We start from the raw sequence: 17,254 nt of genomic DNA, 5'->3' as shown, positions 1-17,254 counted from the left end.
TAAATACCATTAGTGGGTGAGAATTTTGTCTACATTACCAATTTCCCTAATTTACTTAGGTGTAGAAAAGCTATTCATCTTTATAGTGATTTAATGTAATCTCAGACCCACCATGACATGGTACTAAGTATAAATGTATTATTTTAAGCACTAAATAAGTTACTGGTAGTTGTGATTTAGGGTGCGCTGTTTGAAAGGGCGGGGGAAACAGATTCATTAGTAACTTTCAAAAGGGAATTGAGGATTGGTTAACGGACAGAAAACAGAGTGTAGGAATAAACGGGTCATTTTCGGGTTAGCAGGTTGTAACTGGTGGGGTGCCGCAGGGATCAGTGCTTGGGCCTCAGTTATTTATAATCTGTATTAATGACTTAGATGAAGGGACCGAGTGTAATGTATCCAAGTTTGCTGATAATACAAAGCTAGGTGGGAAAATAAGCTGTGAGGAGGACACAGAGAGTCTGCAAAGGGGTATCGACAGGTTAAGTGAACGAGCATGAAAGTGGCAGATGGAGTATAATGTGGGGAAATGTGAGGTTATTCACTTTGGTTGGAAAAATTGAATATTTTTTAAATGGTGAGAAGCTATTAAATGTTGGTGTTCAGAGGGATTTGGGTGTCCTTATACACGAATCACAGAAAGTTAGCACCCAGGTACAGCAAGCAATTAGCAAGGCAAATAGTATGTTGGCCTTTATTGCAATGGGGTTGGAGTACAAGAGTAAGGAAGCCTTGCTGCAGTTGTACAGGGTTTTGGTGAGACCACACCTAGAGTATTGTGTACAGTTTTGGTTTCCTTACCTATTAAGGATATACTTGCCTTAGAGGCAGTGCAATGAAGGTTCACTAGATTGATTGCTGGGATGAGAGGGTTGCTCTATAAGAGAGTGAGTAGAATGGGCCTATACTCTCTGGAGTTTAGAAGAATGAGAGGTGATCTCATTGAAACATATATGATTCTAAGAGGGCTTGACAGGGTAGATGCTGAGAGGATGTTTCCCCTGGCTGGAGAGTCTAGAACTAGAAGACATAGGGCATGATTTTAACATTGAAAAGTGGGTGGGTTGGGGGCGGGGCATTCAAAACAGCAACCATTTCAGACCCACCTCCAATCTGCCCATTTCCAGTTTTCACCGGGGCGGGCGGGCGACCAACACGCTCCCAGGAGGCAGATCTGGTGACTTTCAAGGAGGTTGCAAGCCTCCTTTTTTGCAGAACTTGCAATTTCAACCCCTGGGGCCGGGATTTTCGAGTCTTCTCCTTTCTGGCACAGTTTGTGGGTCTGAAGGAGCAGGAGTGCTTCCCCCAGTCCCATAAGCCGACCTGCAATGACCCCCGAATGATTGTGATCCCCCCCCCCCCCCCGATCTCCACCCCTCTGTGCCTGACCCCTTGATCCCTCCCCCCCCCCCCCCCCCCAAACGATCGCAGGCTCCCACAATGACCCCCCTCTCCCCTTCAACGATCACATACCCCCGTGATGACCCCTGAGCTCCACCCTAAACGTTAGTAGACCCCTGCGATGACCCCCGATCCTGACAACCCCTCCACCCCATGACTGACCCCCACTCCCTCCCAACGATCACGGACCCCCGCGGTGACCCCTGACTGACACCTGCCCCCGTGCTCACCCATGCACCCTTTCCCCCCCCCCCCGCAACCCCCCCTCCCACCCAATCCATCCAATTGAAAACTTACTTACCTGAATATGGCCTCTCCCTGGCTGCTCTCCCGTCCAACTGACACCAGCTTGTCAATCGGGCCCGGTCAGTCTGACGGCAAACCGACAAAAAAAAAACCGTGAAAATCGTACTTCCGGGATTCCCATCCGCAATTTGATCCCCCCCCACCACCCCCCCCTTCCCAGCTCGGAGTCAAAATCATTTAGGACCGAGATAAGGAGGAATTTCTTCACTCAGAGGGTCGTGAATGTTTGGAATTCTCTACCTCAGAGGGTTGTGGATGCTCAGTCGTTGAGTATATTCAAGACAGATCAATAGATTTTTGGACACTAAGCGAATCAAGGGATATGGGGATCACGCGGAAAAGTGGAGTTGAGGTCGAAGATCAGCCATGATCTTATTGAATGGCGGTGCAGGCTCGAGGGGCCAAATGGCCTACTCTTGCTCCTATTTCTTATGTTCTTATGTTAAACACAGAATAAAAGAGGCAGTTCTTTATGCATGATAAATTATCTTTAATCCTGTAGCAAAAACATAAATCTTTTTCGCCATAATTAATGGTTGAACATCACATTAAGTGTTTCCATCACCAGCAGTTTCCCCATAATATAAATTAATGTCCACAATAATATTTTTTCTGTGTTTTTAATAACCCTCAGGACTTGTTTTCCCGGGTACTTCAAGTGAGCCTAACTAAAACAGAAATAAAGTACATTGTTTTAATGACATCAGAGTATTCCAAGCAACTTATAAGCACCAAAATAACTATTTGTGTACATATGCATTTTTTGACCTGTCCTTTCTTACTCTGAATTTAGTCTGAATCAGGTAAGTGCAATTAAACAAGACTCAATGGACAGTTGGTTAGAGCTGGACCAGTTTTGATTTTAAAGAAAGACGAATGATCATTTCAATTGTTAGTTAAGCAGTGTGAATGTCAGACTTGCATAACAAAATTTGGAGTTACAGTAACTTTATTTTTTCTTCACCTATTAGTATTGGTGCAAAGTTATTTGTTTCATTGGTAGTCCACATGATTTTTATACACTGAAGCCAGAAGGTTCCACTTAATATCGTGTGGCAAAATAAACTATCCCAGGATGTTTTTGTATATACAGGAGAAAATGTTGGCTTTAAGAATGATCACGACATGATTTTAGAAAAAGGTAGTCCTCTGGGCTTCATATATTTGAAATACTTACTCTTCAGTAACCTCTGGTTACCGGGATGCTCTGAATTTCAACTACTGGCTTGTATATTTACTTTGGCCAACCTGATTTCGCTGCTTTCTATTAACATCTGCTAATCAGGTTCAAATAAGTAATCTTCATGTTATTACAAGTGCTTACAAGATATTGATCATAGGTTGTGCTGCAGACATTTTTGAACTTTTTATGAAAAAGGTAACATACTTTATTGCTTATTTCACGTGAGGTAGTTGTGTAAAGCAAACTTGAGCCAATCATTGTCAGAGGTGGAATTAGATTGCTATTTGCACTTTTTATTTTTTGCAGCTTGTAGCATTCAAAATCCTTTCACTAAGTTATATATTGATTATATTGAAAGGGGGAAAAGTGAGCTCCAAATAAAAATATTAGGTACTCACTATTGGGTGAATTTGCACCATTTTATTTGAATCCCTATTTATCCCGCAAAATATTAGTCTTCTGGGCAGCACCAGACCATACCACATAGTACAATCCAAACTGAAAATACATTGGCCTCTGAACTTATTCAGCCAGAAGCTGTCTCAGTGCTGCACTATAATCTGTTGCTCTTAACCAACTCCCAAAATAGTGTGTATAATAGCATTTATAAGTGGGCAGAAAGTCAAAGAAGAGCTCATACACACCCAAGTCCTAAGGCATGTTACGCATCTTGGTGACTAATCCAGGCTTTGAAACTTTGATGCCAACAATGGTCATCAACCTTATATGGTTTAATAATTTGCTTAGCCTTGGAGTTGTACCATCTTATGCAACTCTAGTTCTTTTCCTCAAATTGAATATTCTACCACAATCAGTATTCTTTACATGTGTTGCCTCTGGTTGTGTTTTAACTGAATCTTCATTTGACCTTTTCTGTCGTCTTGGTTTCTGTTTTTCCATTTTGTCAAATGCAGGAGAATCACAAATGTCTTTGCCTTCATAGTTGGGGTCATCCAGACTGACAATCTCCCCAGGTGGCAAAAAAGACCATTCCTCATTACATTTTCCATTGTTACAAATAGCTAACTGGCAAAGAGCCACAGCAGCTGACTGCTTCTGTTCATCATTGCAGCTTTCAGTCCTTTTGGCAACTTTTAATGTTTGCATGTTGCTGACCACTTTTTTTTCTGTGTGTCCTTTCCATTGACTTGTTTTTTGGCAATCCTTGCCAATACTGAGGTCTTCTGCTGAATTCATTTTAATGTCAGAAAGAAGAGCCTTGTTGCCATTTAAGCACTGTGTTTGTGTCTTTGATTCTTTGGAAGTGCTGTCTACCTGTGGTGGAATAGAATCTTCAGGTGTTTCCCAGTCATGCTTGTATTTAGCTTTGACTGAAAGGTTTAAAGGTACTACCTGTACTTTTGTCGAAGTTTGAAACTCTTTATCTAGTGGGCAGTAACTGCCACCTGAAGAGTTTTCACTTGAGTGTTGAGGGAAATTTTTAGTTGTAGTTCCGATCTGCTTGTCCTGCTCTATCTTTGCTTTACCCTTTTTGGAAAGGTTTAGTGGGATTAAGCTGGTGGAGCTTATCTCTGTAGGTACCAGAGCATTGCCACGGTAGTAATCCAAAATGGTAACATCAGAATAAGTTGGACTGGATGTCGAACCCTCATTGGCTATCAGAATTCTGTAAACAGAATAGCAAAATATGATTTTCAATTGAATTTTATAATTTTTACATTTTTTAAATATAAAGATCATAAACAACTTGTATTTATATAGCACCATTTGTGTCCTCAGAACTCCCCAAGGTGCTTAACAGCTAATTTGTGCATAGCAAGATCCCACACAACAGTGAGAAAAATTACCAGATAATCTGTTTTTGGAGATGTTGGAGGGATAAATGTTGCCCAGGACACTGAGAACTCTCCTACCCTTCTTTGAATAGCACCATGGAATCTTTTACATCTACCTGAACAGGCAGACAAGGTCTCGGTTTAATTTGTAAGACAGCACGCTGACAGTGCAGCACTCCCTCAGTACTGCACTGAAGTGTCAGCCTAGATTATGTGCTTAAGTTTTTGGAGTGGGGTTTGAACCTGACTCAGAGGCCAAGGCTGCCACATAGATTAAAGAAAATCCAAGGAATGCAAAGCACAAAGAAAACACAACAGAGATAGAAACTCTAAGAAAGCTTAAAAAAACAAGGTGCTTGGATTTTTAAAAAAATGGACAACAGTACTTTTAATGGCCTAAATTCATGGTCCACATACACAAATCTTTGAAAGTATCAGGACAAATTAATAAGGCTGTTTTTTTTAAAAAAAGCATATGTGATCCTTGGCTTTATAAATAGAGGCATAGAGTAGAATAGCAAGGAAGTTATGGTATACCCTTATAAATCACTGGTTAGACCTCAGCTAGAGTATTGTGTCCAATTCTGGGCACCACACTTTTGGAAGGCCTTGGCGAGTGTGCAGAGCAGATTTACCAGAATGGTACCAGGGATGAGGGACATCGGTTATGTGGAGAGACTAGAGAAGCTGGGATTGTTCTCTTTAGAGCAGAGAAGGTTAAGGGGAAATTTGATGGAGATGCTCAAAATTATGAGGGGTTTTGATAGATTAGATATGGAGAAACTGTTTCCACTGGCAGCAGGGTCAGTAACCAGAGGGCACAGATTTAAGATAATTGGCAAAAAATCCAGAGGGGAAATGAGAAATTTTTTTACATTGCGAGTTGTCACATTCCAGAATGCACTACCCGAAAGGGTGGTGGAAGCAGATTTAGTAGTAACTTTCAGAATGGAATTGGATATATACTTGAAAAGGAGAAATTTGCATGGCTATGGGGAAAAAGCAAGAGAGTCGGACTAACTGAATAGCTTTCAAAGAGCCGGCACAGATGCGCTGGGCCGAATGGCCTGCTGTATGATTCTATGAAATTAACTGTCGATACTAATTGTTTCTTTCGGAAAATGAGCATTAATTTGAAGACTGAGTATGATGGGTAATAAATCTGTCCTATGTTGTTGGGGTTACATTTTTAGTGCTGACTATAAAGCAACCCTATGAAATTACTTGGAGAGCTATGAGTTTGATTTAATGAATGTTTGCTAATATATAACATGATGACAGTGCTGCTGTTAACAAAATGCATCTAAGCAATCTGAAGAATGTAAAATGTCTACAAAACAATTTTGAAAACCCTTGGTGACATTTGCTGTACCTGCTAAATGTTTCTTGACTTTCTAGCTGGTCATATTGAATGTGGAGCTTATTTGCCTGTGGATTCGTGGTACTTCTGACTGGTTTGAAGTGTGTAAAGCTTTCTTCCAATCTGTTACTTTTATTACTTGTGCTTGAAACAAACTTGTTGGAGAATTCATCAAAACTTTCTGAAACCATACTTGTTTGAGCAAAGTTTGTTGGACTAGGTCGACCTGGAGAGCCCATTGCTGCACTTCCAGCTTTAGGGCTCATTTTTATATTTGTTCTCTGTGGTTTTGAGTCACTGTTCATGTCTAATACTGCAGTCTCATTGTCTTTTGAACACGCTGTGGGAACAGAGTTCTCCCATTCGGTGTAAAGCCTTCTATAGGAGTTCTGGAGGTATAATTCTGGTGGTGGTGGAGTTTCATAAAGTGAAAGATTGCCATCCGACGGGTGTGCATTTTGACCCCTGGTACTTGCTTGTTGAAGCTTCTGACCAAACTGGGGCAAATGGTATTCAGGTGAGTTGGGATAATGCACTCCATAAGGAATGGGAAGATTTGAATGGAAATGATGCAGAATCTTGTACTGCTCTAATGTTGGTGGAGCTACATGTCTTGGCAAAGTCATGCCTGGATTTTGTAGATGAGGTGGCAGGAAGTTCCGCTGGTCAGGAGCGACATACAGTGGAATTGCTGGGCTTTCATATTCAAATGGCTTGCCAGTGAGGAGATAGGGTGAAAAGACTATTCCTAAGCCTCGTTCAGTGTAACAATGATGTGTATAGTCTGGAATCAGTGGTGATGTGTTGGGAGGAATCGAACCAAAGCTTTTATTTGCTGCATATGTACTGGAAAGCTGTGGTGAAATTGATGAAGGACATGCTCTCCATTGGTCACCTGGGCTGTAAAATGCTGACATCATTGGGATGGGAGATACCCCTTTTGAATTTTCTGAAATAGAATTTGTGTTTTCATTGTCTTTTTCTGGTCTTTCGGCGGATCTCAGTTCCCCAACAGGCAAGAAAGCTGACGATCTTTCATCCTTTTCAAAAATTCCGACTTTATCAGATTCATTTGCTACAGGAATCATCTGATGTGGTTCCTTCTGTTGTTTCGTCTTTGTAACCGGAGTAAAAGCTTGATTGTCCATTTCTACATTTCCTTTTATTTCATCATTATTGATGAGCTGATGACTTGTAGCTTTATCTGAAGCAGTATTTGTGCATTCTGAACTTTGCCTGGCTTTGCTAATTGGCGTCCTTGGGTCATTGCACACGTTTGGTACACACTCTTTCTGATTGAGTAGATTGGTCTCATTAGAACCTGGCTTTGGGCACTTTCCTGTTTGGTCCTGGTCTGTCACTAGTAAGATTGAATTTTCACACAAGCTATACTTCATGTGATTAAACAGGTGTGATTTCTCATTGCATGTAAATGGACACTGGAAACACTTGTATTTGAATGGTTTTCCAGGAGGTCGAGGAATGTAGTGAGGTTTCTTTGGTTTGCGATCTTTAGTGAGGCTCATTTTTGATCTTGTTAAAGATCGTTAAACACTTCTTTCCCCAGGCCTTTGTTTTTGTAGATCCTATGTTGGTTTATTATCTTTAAATTGATAATTGGAAATCTCCACTCTATTCGTTGTACAGGTAACCAAAATTTATGATTAAGTCGATGCTGGAATAAGTTGCATGAGACTGTGAAAGAAAGAATGGAAATTAATTAACTTTACACAAGGATAACAGCAATAGCCAGCACATTCCTTAAGACACACCTGGTTTCAGAAACTTGTATGCAAATCTGGCAGTGTGGCAATGGGCCATCTTTTGTGTGAAGTTGAATGTAGATTAAACAGTATGGTACAATATTTTGTTCTGTGTTATGTAATCCAAATTGAACTGACAAAATTTAAAGCATCCACCTAAATAATCCTATTTCGGACAAGTTGAAGTCTGGTATATCCCACATTTACAGTTGCTGTTGTGGTTAAAAAGTCATGATCATGTATGTTGCCCCTGTATATTCACAGGATATGCAAAAAGACATGAAGAAATTATTTTAAACTCCAGATTTCCCAGTTTGTTCCCATTCTTTAGCAAGGGCATTTCCTACAGTTGCTAAATAGTTCAGAACTATATATTTGGATAGTCATATTTCTTTTGTCAGCTTGAGTTGATCAACATAGAACCTTGGTTAGACCACACATGGAGTACTGTGAACAGTTCTGGTCTCCATATTATAAAAAGATATAGAGGCACTGGAGAAGGTGTAAAAAAGATTTAGTAGGATGATACCAGAACTGAGAGGTTATACTTATCAGAAAATATTGAGCAGGGTGGGGATCTTTTCTATAGAAAAGAGAAGACTGAGGGGTGACCTGATAGAGGTCTTTAAGATTATGAAAGGATTTGATAGGGAAGACATAGAGATGATGTTTCCACTTGCAGGAGAGACCGGAACTAGGGGCCATAAATATAAGATAGTCACCAATGAATCTAATGGGGAATTCAGGAGAAACTTCTTTACCCAAAGAGTGGTTAGAATGTGCAACTCGCTACCACAAGGAGTAGTTGAGGCGACTAGCATAGATGCATTTAAGGGGAAGCTAGATAAACACAAGGGAGAAAGAAATAGAAGGATATGCTGATGGGGTTAGGTGAAGTGGAGAGGGAGTAGGCTCGTGTGGAGCATAAACACCGGCATGGACCAGTTGGACCGAATGGCCTGTTTCAGTGCTGCACATTCTATGTAGTTAATTTTTGTTATTGTTAGGATGTGTGAATGTTGATTTTTAATGCAGTAATAAACAACACCTGCGGCAATTTTATGCAGTTCTCTAGCATTTGCATTCATTTCATTTATACTGAGTGAGAGATTTGGAAACCGCCGGCAACACCGGAACAACTGTGTGGCTCAGTTAGTTGGACTCTTGACACTGAGTCAGAAGGTCTTGTGTTTAAGCCCCAATCCAGGACTTGAATGCATAATTTAGATTGATGTTTCAAGCACTTTAGGACATCCTGAGAACATGAAGGATGCTATATAAATGCAAGTTCTTTATAGCAACTGTCTACATACAGCCAGCCATTACAAAGCCACACTTACCACTTTATCATTCTGAGTGTGGATGATTCCTGATAACAGGAGAAGAATTGTGCAGGTCATTAATGCTAAAATCACATTGCTATCCTGTAAAAGGGGGGGAGGGGTCGGTGGGGTGTGAGAGCTCAGCCTTTCTATGGTTGGAATATAATGGCAAATAGAAAACTATTCCATCAGCACCCACTTACCTTTGTATTGGCAATTTTGCCTCTTGAGGAACAAAATGACCTCAAGATGGTTTTCCTTGCCACCAGAGGCATATATGCCATCTCATTTATATAACAGTGCTGCTTCTGAAGACGGGACTATGTCCAGCGCTGTCATATAAATGGGGCATTAGACAGTAAATTCAGTTGCTCTTTTAAACAGCAGCCTTGGTAAAAGGTTTAATTCACAATTTTTAAAAATAAGCTTTCACTGACAAATGTTTCTATATTATCATCTCTCTTTCCCTTCCAATGAGTTTTTTTTGTTTCCATGCATCTTTGTTCAATTGGAGTGGCAGAGTTTGTACTTTGACAGGGAATGTTTGTTGGTAGTGTTATCCAGGTGCTTTGATGGGGAGATGGAATGATATTACAGTAACTGACATCCTCGAAGGAGTATGAAGTTTGGCAGGATGACTGAATTATGACTGTAGCTGTCAGTAAATGCAAGATTGTCTGGCATGGCTAACATAATCTATAATCTCACATTGTTAAATAAATAGAAAAATGAGTGAGTTTTTTTGTTCATACTTTTTTTAAAAACTAAACAACTTCTTTATGTTGTTTGGATTTTTCTACTGTAGTAAATTTCGTGTACCATACCGTCCCAGTTAGTAGGGAAAGCTTGTTTGGGTTTATCAGAGAAATGTGAATTGGCATGCCTGAGTTTTTATTCTCAGTGGAAAGCAAATAACATTTGGCCTTCCTTTTATCAGTAGCATTATCTTGTATGAGACAGTTACCTTTGGTTAAGCACCAGATATGTAAAGCCAATTTATGCTGAAACCTGGATGAGCTCAAGTTTCACCAGCCTGATAAGAGAGGTGAAGAGATGTTTGGGAAACCAATGCATTGTTTCAAAGAGCTTGCTCACTTAGCTTGTGTTGCCAGTGAAGCCTGTTGCAGCTTGTCTTTATTACAATGTTCTGATCCTAGTTCATGAGAAACTCTTATAGTTTCGTTCTCATGGTTTGAAAGCTGTGTGATATGTTATCCCAAAGGCTAGATGCTTTTATTGTTACAATGAAGATTTAACTGATGTGTTCCTCATTACTAATTACTCATTACTGAGCTCTATTTGGTCTGAAACCTCTCAAAATATGTTCCAATTAGTTCTTTCACTTAATCTTTTTAATATCCAAATAACTGTAAGGCATATTTTAATTGCTAAGTGTGGTTTCTCTATTTAAAGGAATTGGGATCCATTTAGTTTCTGCTCAAACATTTGTTTTCCATCTTTGGCAAAGGGAAGCAAAAGGCTTTAAGAACAAAATTTATACAAATGGAAAAATCATTGGCCAAAGAAATATTGTGTTAAAAGTTCATTTAAGAGTAAGAATTCCAATTTTTAAAACATTTTGAAGTGTAATTTTGTTCTGACAGGCATTCTGCCATGTTTGAACAGCCAGTACAGTTGTCATAACCCAGAGATTTTCTGATAGCTTCTAAACCATCCTAACATTTCTTTCTGGGCCTGTGTTTTCTGTTACCATTGCATTATTGGCTTATGAAGTCTGCAGTGTAGTTTTACGTCATGTGAGAGGAGAGATCCTCCCCACACAGAAGCAAAATGTGCAATTTGATCATATGACATAAAGTGATGGTTTTACTAAGAAGTAACACAGTGTTACATAGAATTACGTAGACTGTATGAATGTACAGCACAGAAACAGGCCATTCAGCCCAACTGGTCCATGCTGGTTTTTATGCTGCACACGAGCTTCTTCCCCACCCCTCTTATCTAACCCTATTAGTATATCCTTCTATTCCTTTCTCCCTCATGTGTTTATCTAGCTTCCCCTTAAATGCATCTATGCTATTCGCCTCAACTACTCCTTGTGGTAGCTAGTTCCACTTTTTTACCACTCTCTGGGTAAAGAAGTTTCTCCTGAATTCCCTATTGGATTTTTTAGTGACTGTCTTATATTTATGGCCCCTGGTTTTGGTCTCCCCCGCAAGTGGAAACATCTTCTCTCTGCCTACCCTAAGTGATGGTTTTACTAAGAAGTAACACAGTATGTTTTACTAGAATGCAGTGTATATGTATGTATAATATATATAAAATAAAAAAAATTTCAAATCTCTGTGCATTCCCTGTTTACAAAACATTACTCTGTCAAGTTTTTGTCTCACTTTTGTATCTAATTTTCCTATTATAAATTCCAATGTGCACATTTATTGTGGACACAGTCTGTGTTACCGTGTCGCATTGTAAATGCACCCTCCCGCTGGTTGTGATGCTCTAGTGCCTCGGATTGGCATCTCCTAGCTCCTTAATATCAGAAATATCTTATTAAAATCTCGTATCTGCATACCCTGGTCCAATTATTCCCTTCCCTCCAACCCTTCTTCAACTGAAGACTGCACTTGATCTTGACTCCTTGTGTGGAATGGCCTATGAGATTGGCTTGTATATTCTATTTTTGTTCAGCTACATGTGCACATTTCTTTGCTGATATTTTTATAGTGTTGCTTTTGATCTTTCTTTTGTTTCTTTATGGACATTAGTGCAGTGTTGGCTATGGAATGTCTTGAGCTGTGTAGTTATACAAGGAAATATGTAAACTGAAGTGTTCAATATGTTTGGCACCTTCTGTGGATTGAATAGTTCAAATTCAATTGAGAGATTGCTGGGCAATGGACTTGGGGGGTGTGGGGGGCGGTTACAGAAGTGATAAGTACTGAACACTGGAGTTCAGTCTTGCAACCTTAGGGAAAATATTTTAGACTAATTTGCTACAAACCACTTTATAATAGCATATAAATCATCAGGGAGTAGATGTTACATCATGATTTTGCAGGATAAAACTTTAGCCACTTGTGACATTGAATGGAGTCCAGATACAAATTTGTTCTATCTTTAGATTGCGCTTGTTCTGGATCATCATGGTGATAAAATTCCAAGGTTCTTGCTGTCAGCTTGTAAGATTTGACATACCATAGACAGGCTGGTATGATTCCCGTGTCAATATTCCATTGGTACTTGGATACCCTCTTATATAAGTGGTTTTGTAATTGTGCTGGTTCCCTTGCCTAATCTACCCTATTTGTACTGCAAGGCAAATTCAGCAACAGAGAGGAAAGTACATGTTTGGATGTCACAATTGTGATATTAATGCATCTGGACATTTGAAAATTCAGAGCATGTGCAGTTAATTCAAAGTAATATTCACAACTTTTTCAGTCTGCCAGAGGATTCCATGTTGCCACAGTAGGGTCTGTACGAGTGTATAGATCAATGATGATGATATGCCACCAGCTAGACCCAAATGATCGATCACACCAGCAACACCCAAATGATCGATCACACCAGCAACACTTAAAGCTGAAAGCAAGAGCATTTGCTCATTTACACTGCAGGGTTGCCTCTGATGATGCGTTTGGCATCTGAGCTAACCCTATAGTTAAAGGAGGCATTAAAAGCTGCATGTTGATTCTTCCCAGGGGAAATTTTACTGAGGCTGGTTGACATGGAGTAATTGTATGTCTAATTAATAACAAAAATTAAAATGAACAGTATAAAACAAAAGGGTATTCTTTTCAGGAAGTTTTTGGTGTAATTAACACCAGCTCTTCATTAATAATGAAGAAAAAATAACTTGTAAATGTCTGTTGTATGAGGAAAATGCTATACACTGTTGTAACTTAAGTTCAATGAATAAAGGACTTACTTTGAGTTATGAATACCACAAGTGGATTACAAAGCATGTCATTCCGATAATTATTCCTGTGTTGACCAGGATTTTAGTGCATTAGTAAACTGTTTGAAAAAGCTTGTAACAGCTCTCTCTAGTCTGCATTTGAGATTCGGGTTGTCGGTGACATCTGCTTTGAGCTTGATAAAGTGAGATTATTGTAGCTGTTGTGTGCTCTATCTTGAAAGTTTCTAGTTCTACTCACTTTAAGTAGGGACTCTGTTTCCTAAACAAATTCTGACTGGTTCCCCTCAGTTGCTTTGTTGTCGTCATGATGCTTAATGACATTCATGAGATGGGTTTCTCAGGGATATATTATACATGAGCTAAATTGGGCCAATGCATATAAAGATTGCTATCTATAAAAACGATGATATTAAACAGATATTTAACAGATTGGTGCTTGTCTCAATTGTGTGCAAGAACAATGAGAAATAAATCGTTAGTTCGGTTTAAATAGAGTCCACTTATGAAAATTTGAGACTAATAAAATGAAGCAGTGAATTGTCTTTATGGTGGAAGCAACTGGAATGTCATGCGTGGCTGAATTTATTCAAATTATGAGCTGAATGAACAAATTATTTGAAAAGCAAGTAATTACATGCCAAAAGATAAATTGATCACGTAATGTTTTTTGGACTCTGAAAATTGTGAATTGGAAGACAGTGAGCTGTTGCACTAAAAGGTAGATGCTAGTGCGAAGAGCTGGGATATGTAGTAATGTCCTGAATCTAATCTCTCTGCAATAACTAGTCATCAGTAACATGCTCTCTCAAACTACAGAATTGGAATTTTATTTGGAATGCTCAATTTATATTTGAGGCCTACAACATTTAAGGAAATATAGATTAAAAAGAAAACAGCAAATTCTTGAAATCTGAAATAAAAATAGAAATTAATTTAAAAAAATAATATAGTTGGTCCTCTTTACAGATGCTGACTGACCTGTTGTGTCTTTCCAGTATTTTCTGTTATTTTTATTTTTAGAGATGTAGATTGTTGGTTCTTTGTTCATTGAAGACTATTTTATTATATAACTGTTGTAAAAGCAGCCCAAAAAGTGAATTTTACGGCTCATTACTTCAGGGCATGTTTTGTTCAAAGTATTCTAGTATTTGTGGTGCCAGCTGAAAAATTTCATTTTGGAAGTTAAGTTAACTCAACTCAATTTGATTTTTTTTGTGGTGATTATTCCATTGTGAAACATCAACATTATGAAGATATACTGCCACAAAAAAATTATACTTTTTAGTGTTTTCAGTGTAAGAGGGTGTCCAAACGTCTCCCAGTGGCCCAGTTGGTAAAGTCAGTGTGCAACGTAACCATATAGACCAGAAGGTTGCAGGTTCAATTCTTGGTCTGTGATCATTCAGTTGCAAAAGTAGTAGGGTGCCACATCTGGCCTCACTGGCCCTGGACTGGGGAAGGGAAAATTCATCCAGGATTCTTGTATCTGATTGTTATCCATTCCAGAACTAGCTGCGCCTCTAGCCAAGCTGTTACAGTGCAGCTACAACACTGGCACCTACCCGACAATGTGGAAAATTGCCCAGGTATGTCTTGTCCACAAAAAGCAGGACAAATCCAATCCGGCCAATTACCGCCTCATCAGTCCACTCTCAATCATCAGCGAAGTGATGGAAGGTGTCGTCGACAGTGCTATCAAGCGGCACTTACTAATAACCTGCTCACCGATGCTCAGTTTGGTTTCCGCCAGGACCACTCGGCTCCAGACCTCATTACAGCTTTGGTCCAAACATGGACAAAAGAGCTGAATTCCAGAGGTGAGGTGAGAGTGACTGCCCTTGACATCACGGCAGCATTTGACCAAGTGTGGCACCAAGGAGCCCTAGTAAAATTGAAGTCAATGGGAATCAGGGGGAAAACTCTCCAGTGGCTGGAGTCATACCTAGCACAAAGGAAGATGGTAGTGGTTGTTGGAGGCCAATCATCTCAGCCCCAGGGCATTGCTGCAGGAGTTCCTCAGGGCAGTGTCCGAGGCCCAACCATCTTCAGCTGCTTCATCAATGACCTTCCCTTCATCATAAGGTCAGAAATGGGGATGTTTGCTGATGATTGCACAGTGTTCAGTTCCATTCGCAACCCCTCAGATAATGAAGCAGTCCGAGCCCGCATGCAGCAATACCTGGACAACATCCAGGCTTGGGCTCATAGGTGGCAAGTAACATTCGCGCCAGACAAGTGCCAGGCAATGACCATCTCCAACAAGAGAGAGTCTAACCACCTCCCCTTGACAATCAACCGCATTACCATCGCCGAATCCCCCACCATCAACATCCTGGGAGTCACCATTGACCAGAAACTTAACTGGACCAGCCATTTAAATACTGTGGCTACAAGAGCAGGTCAGAGGCTGGGTATTCTGCGGCGAGTGACTCACCTCCTGACTCCCCAAAGCCTTTCCACCATCTACAAGGCACAAGTCAGGAGTGTGATGGAATACTCTCCACTTGCCTGGATGAGTGCAGCTCCAACAACACTCAAGAAGCTCAACACCATCCAAAACAAAGCAGCCCGCTTGATTGGCACCCCATCCACCACCCTAAACATTCACTCCCTTCACCACCGGCGCACTGTGGCTGCAGTGTGTATCATCCACAGGATGCACTGCAGCAACTCGCCAAGGCTTCTTTGACAGCACCTCCCAAACCCGCGACCTCTACCACCTAGAAGGACAAGAGCAGCAGGCACATGGGAACAACACCACCTGCACGTTCCCCTCCAAATCACACACCATCCCGACTTGGAAATATATCACCGTTCCTTCATCGTCGCTAGGTCAAAATCCTGGAATTCCCTTCCTAACAGCACTGTGGGAGAACCTTCACCACACGGACTGTAGCGGTTCAAGCAGGCGGCTCACCACCACCTTCCCAAGGGCAATTAGGCTGGGCAATAAATGCCGGCCTCGCCAGCGACGCCCACATCCCATGAACGAATAAAAAAAAATCTGTGCTAGAAAATTGTGCTATTAGGCCGGATCAACCTCAAGTTGTTCCCCCCACAGTTGAATAACTTGCTGTCACTCATTATCTAGGCTGACACCTGATTAATGGGCACTTGGGTGAGATGTCACAGGGCACCTGATGCCCATGGAATGATAGCCAGAAGAAGTTACTAAAATGGACTAAAACTTGTGTAAATAATGTAAAACCTATGTTTGTGTCTTTGGTTTGTGTTTATAATTTGGCTTTTTTTTAATGTGACCGTATTTTTGATTAGTTAAATATCCATTTTAGATTATAAAATTACACATCTTTTGTTTAATGTAACATTTGCAAAAATGCACAAACTACAATTTTTTTTTAAAGTTATAAAAAATGTATATTATATAAAAACTATAGACAATTGCACTACAATCTCTATCCCTCGTCTTTATTTTTTTTTCTTGTCTTTTAACTCTTACCACAGCACTCCCCCTCTTTCTGACCCCTCCTGGTTGCTTTGCCTCCTAAATGCTGCTCTCATACATATCTCAAAAACATATGAGAGCTGGCGGGGTGACTTGCCCTTCATTTCTCCTCCCTCCCTGCAGGGAAACACATAGCTTCTGTTTGTGGCACCCTCTGATGGCATGTCCACTTTGTTCTATTTTTAATTTTGGTGCTGAAATTGTACTATGCGACAGAAATGGGCTCCCAGCTATTTGAACAATTCAAAGGTCAAGAATGATGATCCATTACTGAACCACCCAAAGTTAAAGATGACTCCCTTTTTCTACCAGGATGTGTCCAAAGAAGGCAAAGATCTGATTGACGCAAGTTATCTTATTTGGGGATAGGTTAACCTTTCAAATTCTGGAAAGGAAAGTTGAACTGTTTGTAGACATGCCTTGACTAATTCAGATACTTGTTTTCAATTTTGCTCTTAAAACCAGTTTACAGAACATCATCGTTATGTGGATTACTCTCTCCCTCACCACTGACAACGTTTTGCATGCCATGATCAATTATGGTTAACTCCTGAGGCTGACAGATAATCTCATATAAGAGCTTTGTTGACTGAAAGTACTGGTTTAGTTTGACTTGTATCGGCATTTTTTGTAGTTTTATGCAAGAAATATAATCAACTACTCTGCTAAAACTGTTTTAAAATGTAAGCAAAGATTATTTTATTAAGATGGGAACACCAATACTAAACCAATTTTAAGCTGAGAAATCTATTCCTTTATAAATTGAATGTAGTC

At 40.1% G+C, this 17,254-nt stretch overlaps 2 protein-coding genes across 2 annotated transcripts in view; one reads left to right on the top strand and one right to left on the bottom strand.

Annotated features, from left to right (window-relative positions):
* Nucleotides 1-17,254, top strand: part of tbcd (tubulin folding cofactor D) — a 259,910-nt gene that overhangs the window by 58,038 nt on the left and 184,618 nt on the right. The window lies entirely within an intron of this gene.
* Nucleotides 2,187-7,670, bottom strand: znf750 (zinc finger protein 750). The gene is made up of 2 exons (XM_068004520.1): nt 6,059-7,670; nt 2,187-4,517 (listed from the first exon to the last, which is right to left on the bottom strand). Exons 1-2 carry the CDS (start codon nt 7,570-7,572, stop codon nt 3,656-3,658), a joined length of 2,376 nt encoding a protein of 791 aa, XP_067860621.1. The 5' UTR covers nt 7,573-7,670; the 3' UTR covers nt 2,187-3,655.

This window comes from Heptranchias perlo, chromosome 23 (genome assembly GCF_035084215.1).
Source record: "Heptranchias perlo isolate sHepPer1 chromosome 23, sHepPer1.hap1, whole genome shotgun sequence".
In the NCBI taxonomy this organism is placed as follows: Eukaryota; Metazoa; Chordata; class Chondrichthyes; order Hexanchiformes; family Hexanchidae; genus Heptranchias; species Heptranchias perlo.
The sequence above is the reverse complement of the archived record's forward strand: the minus strand, read 5'-3'. Positions and strand labels throughout refer to the sequence as shown.

What these genes read in the sequence shown, in the direction of transcription:
- znf750 (XM_068004520.1), bottom strand. Translation starts at nt 7,572, where the DNA reads ATGAGCCTCACTAAAGATCGCAAACCAAAGAAACCTCACTACATTCCT. An exon ending in AGTCAAGAAACATTTAGCAG is followed by an intron (nt 4,518 to 6,058) that starts GTACAGCAAATG and finishes TTCTGTTTACAG; the next exon opens with AATTCTGATAGCCAATGAGG.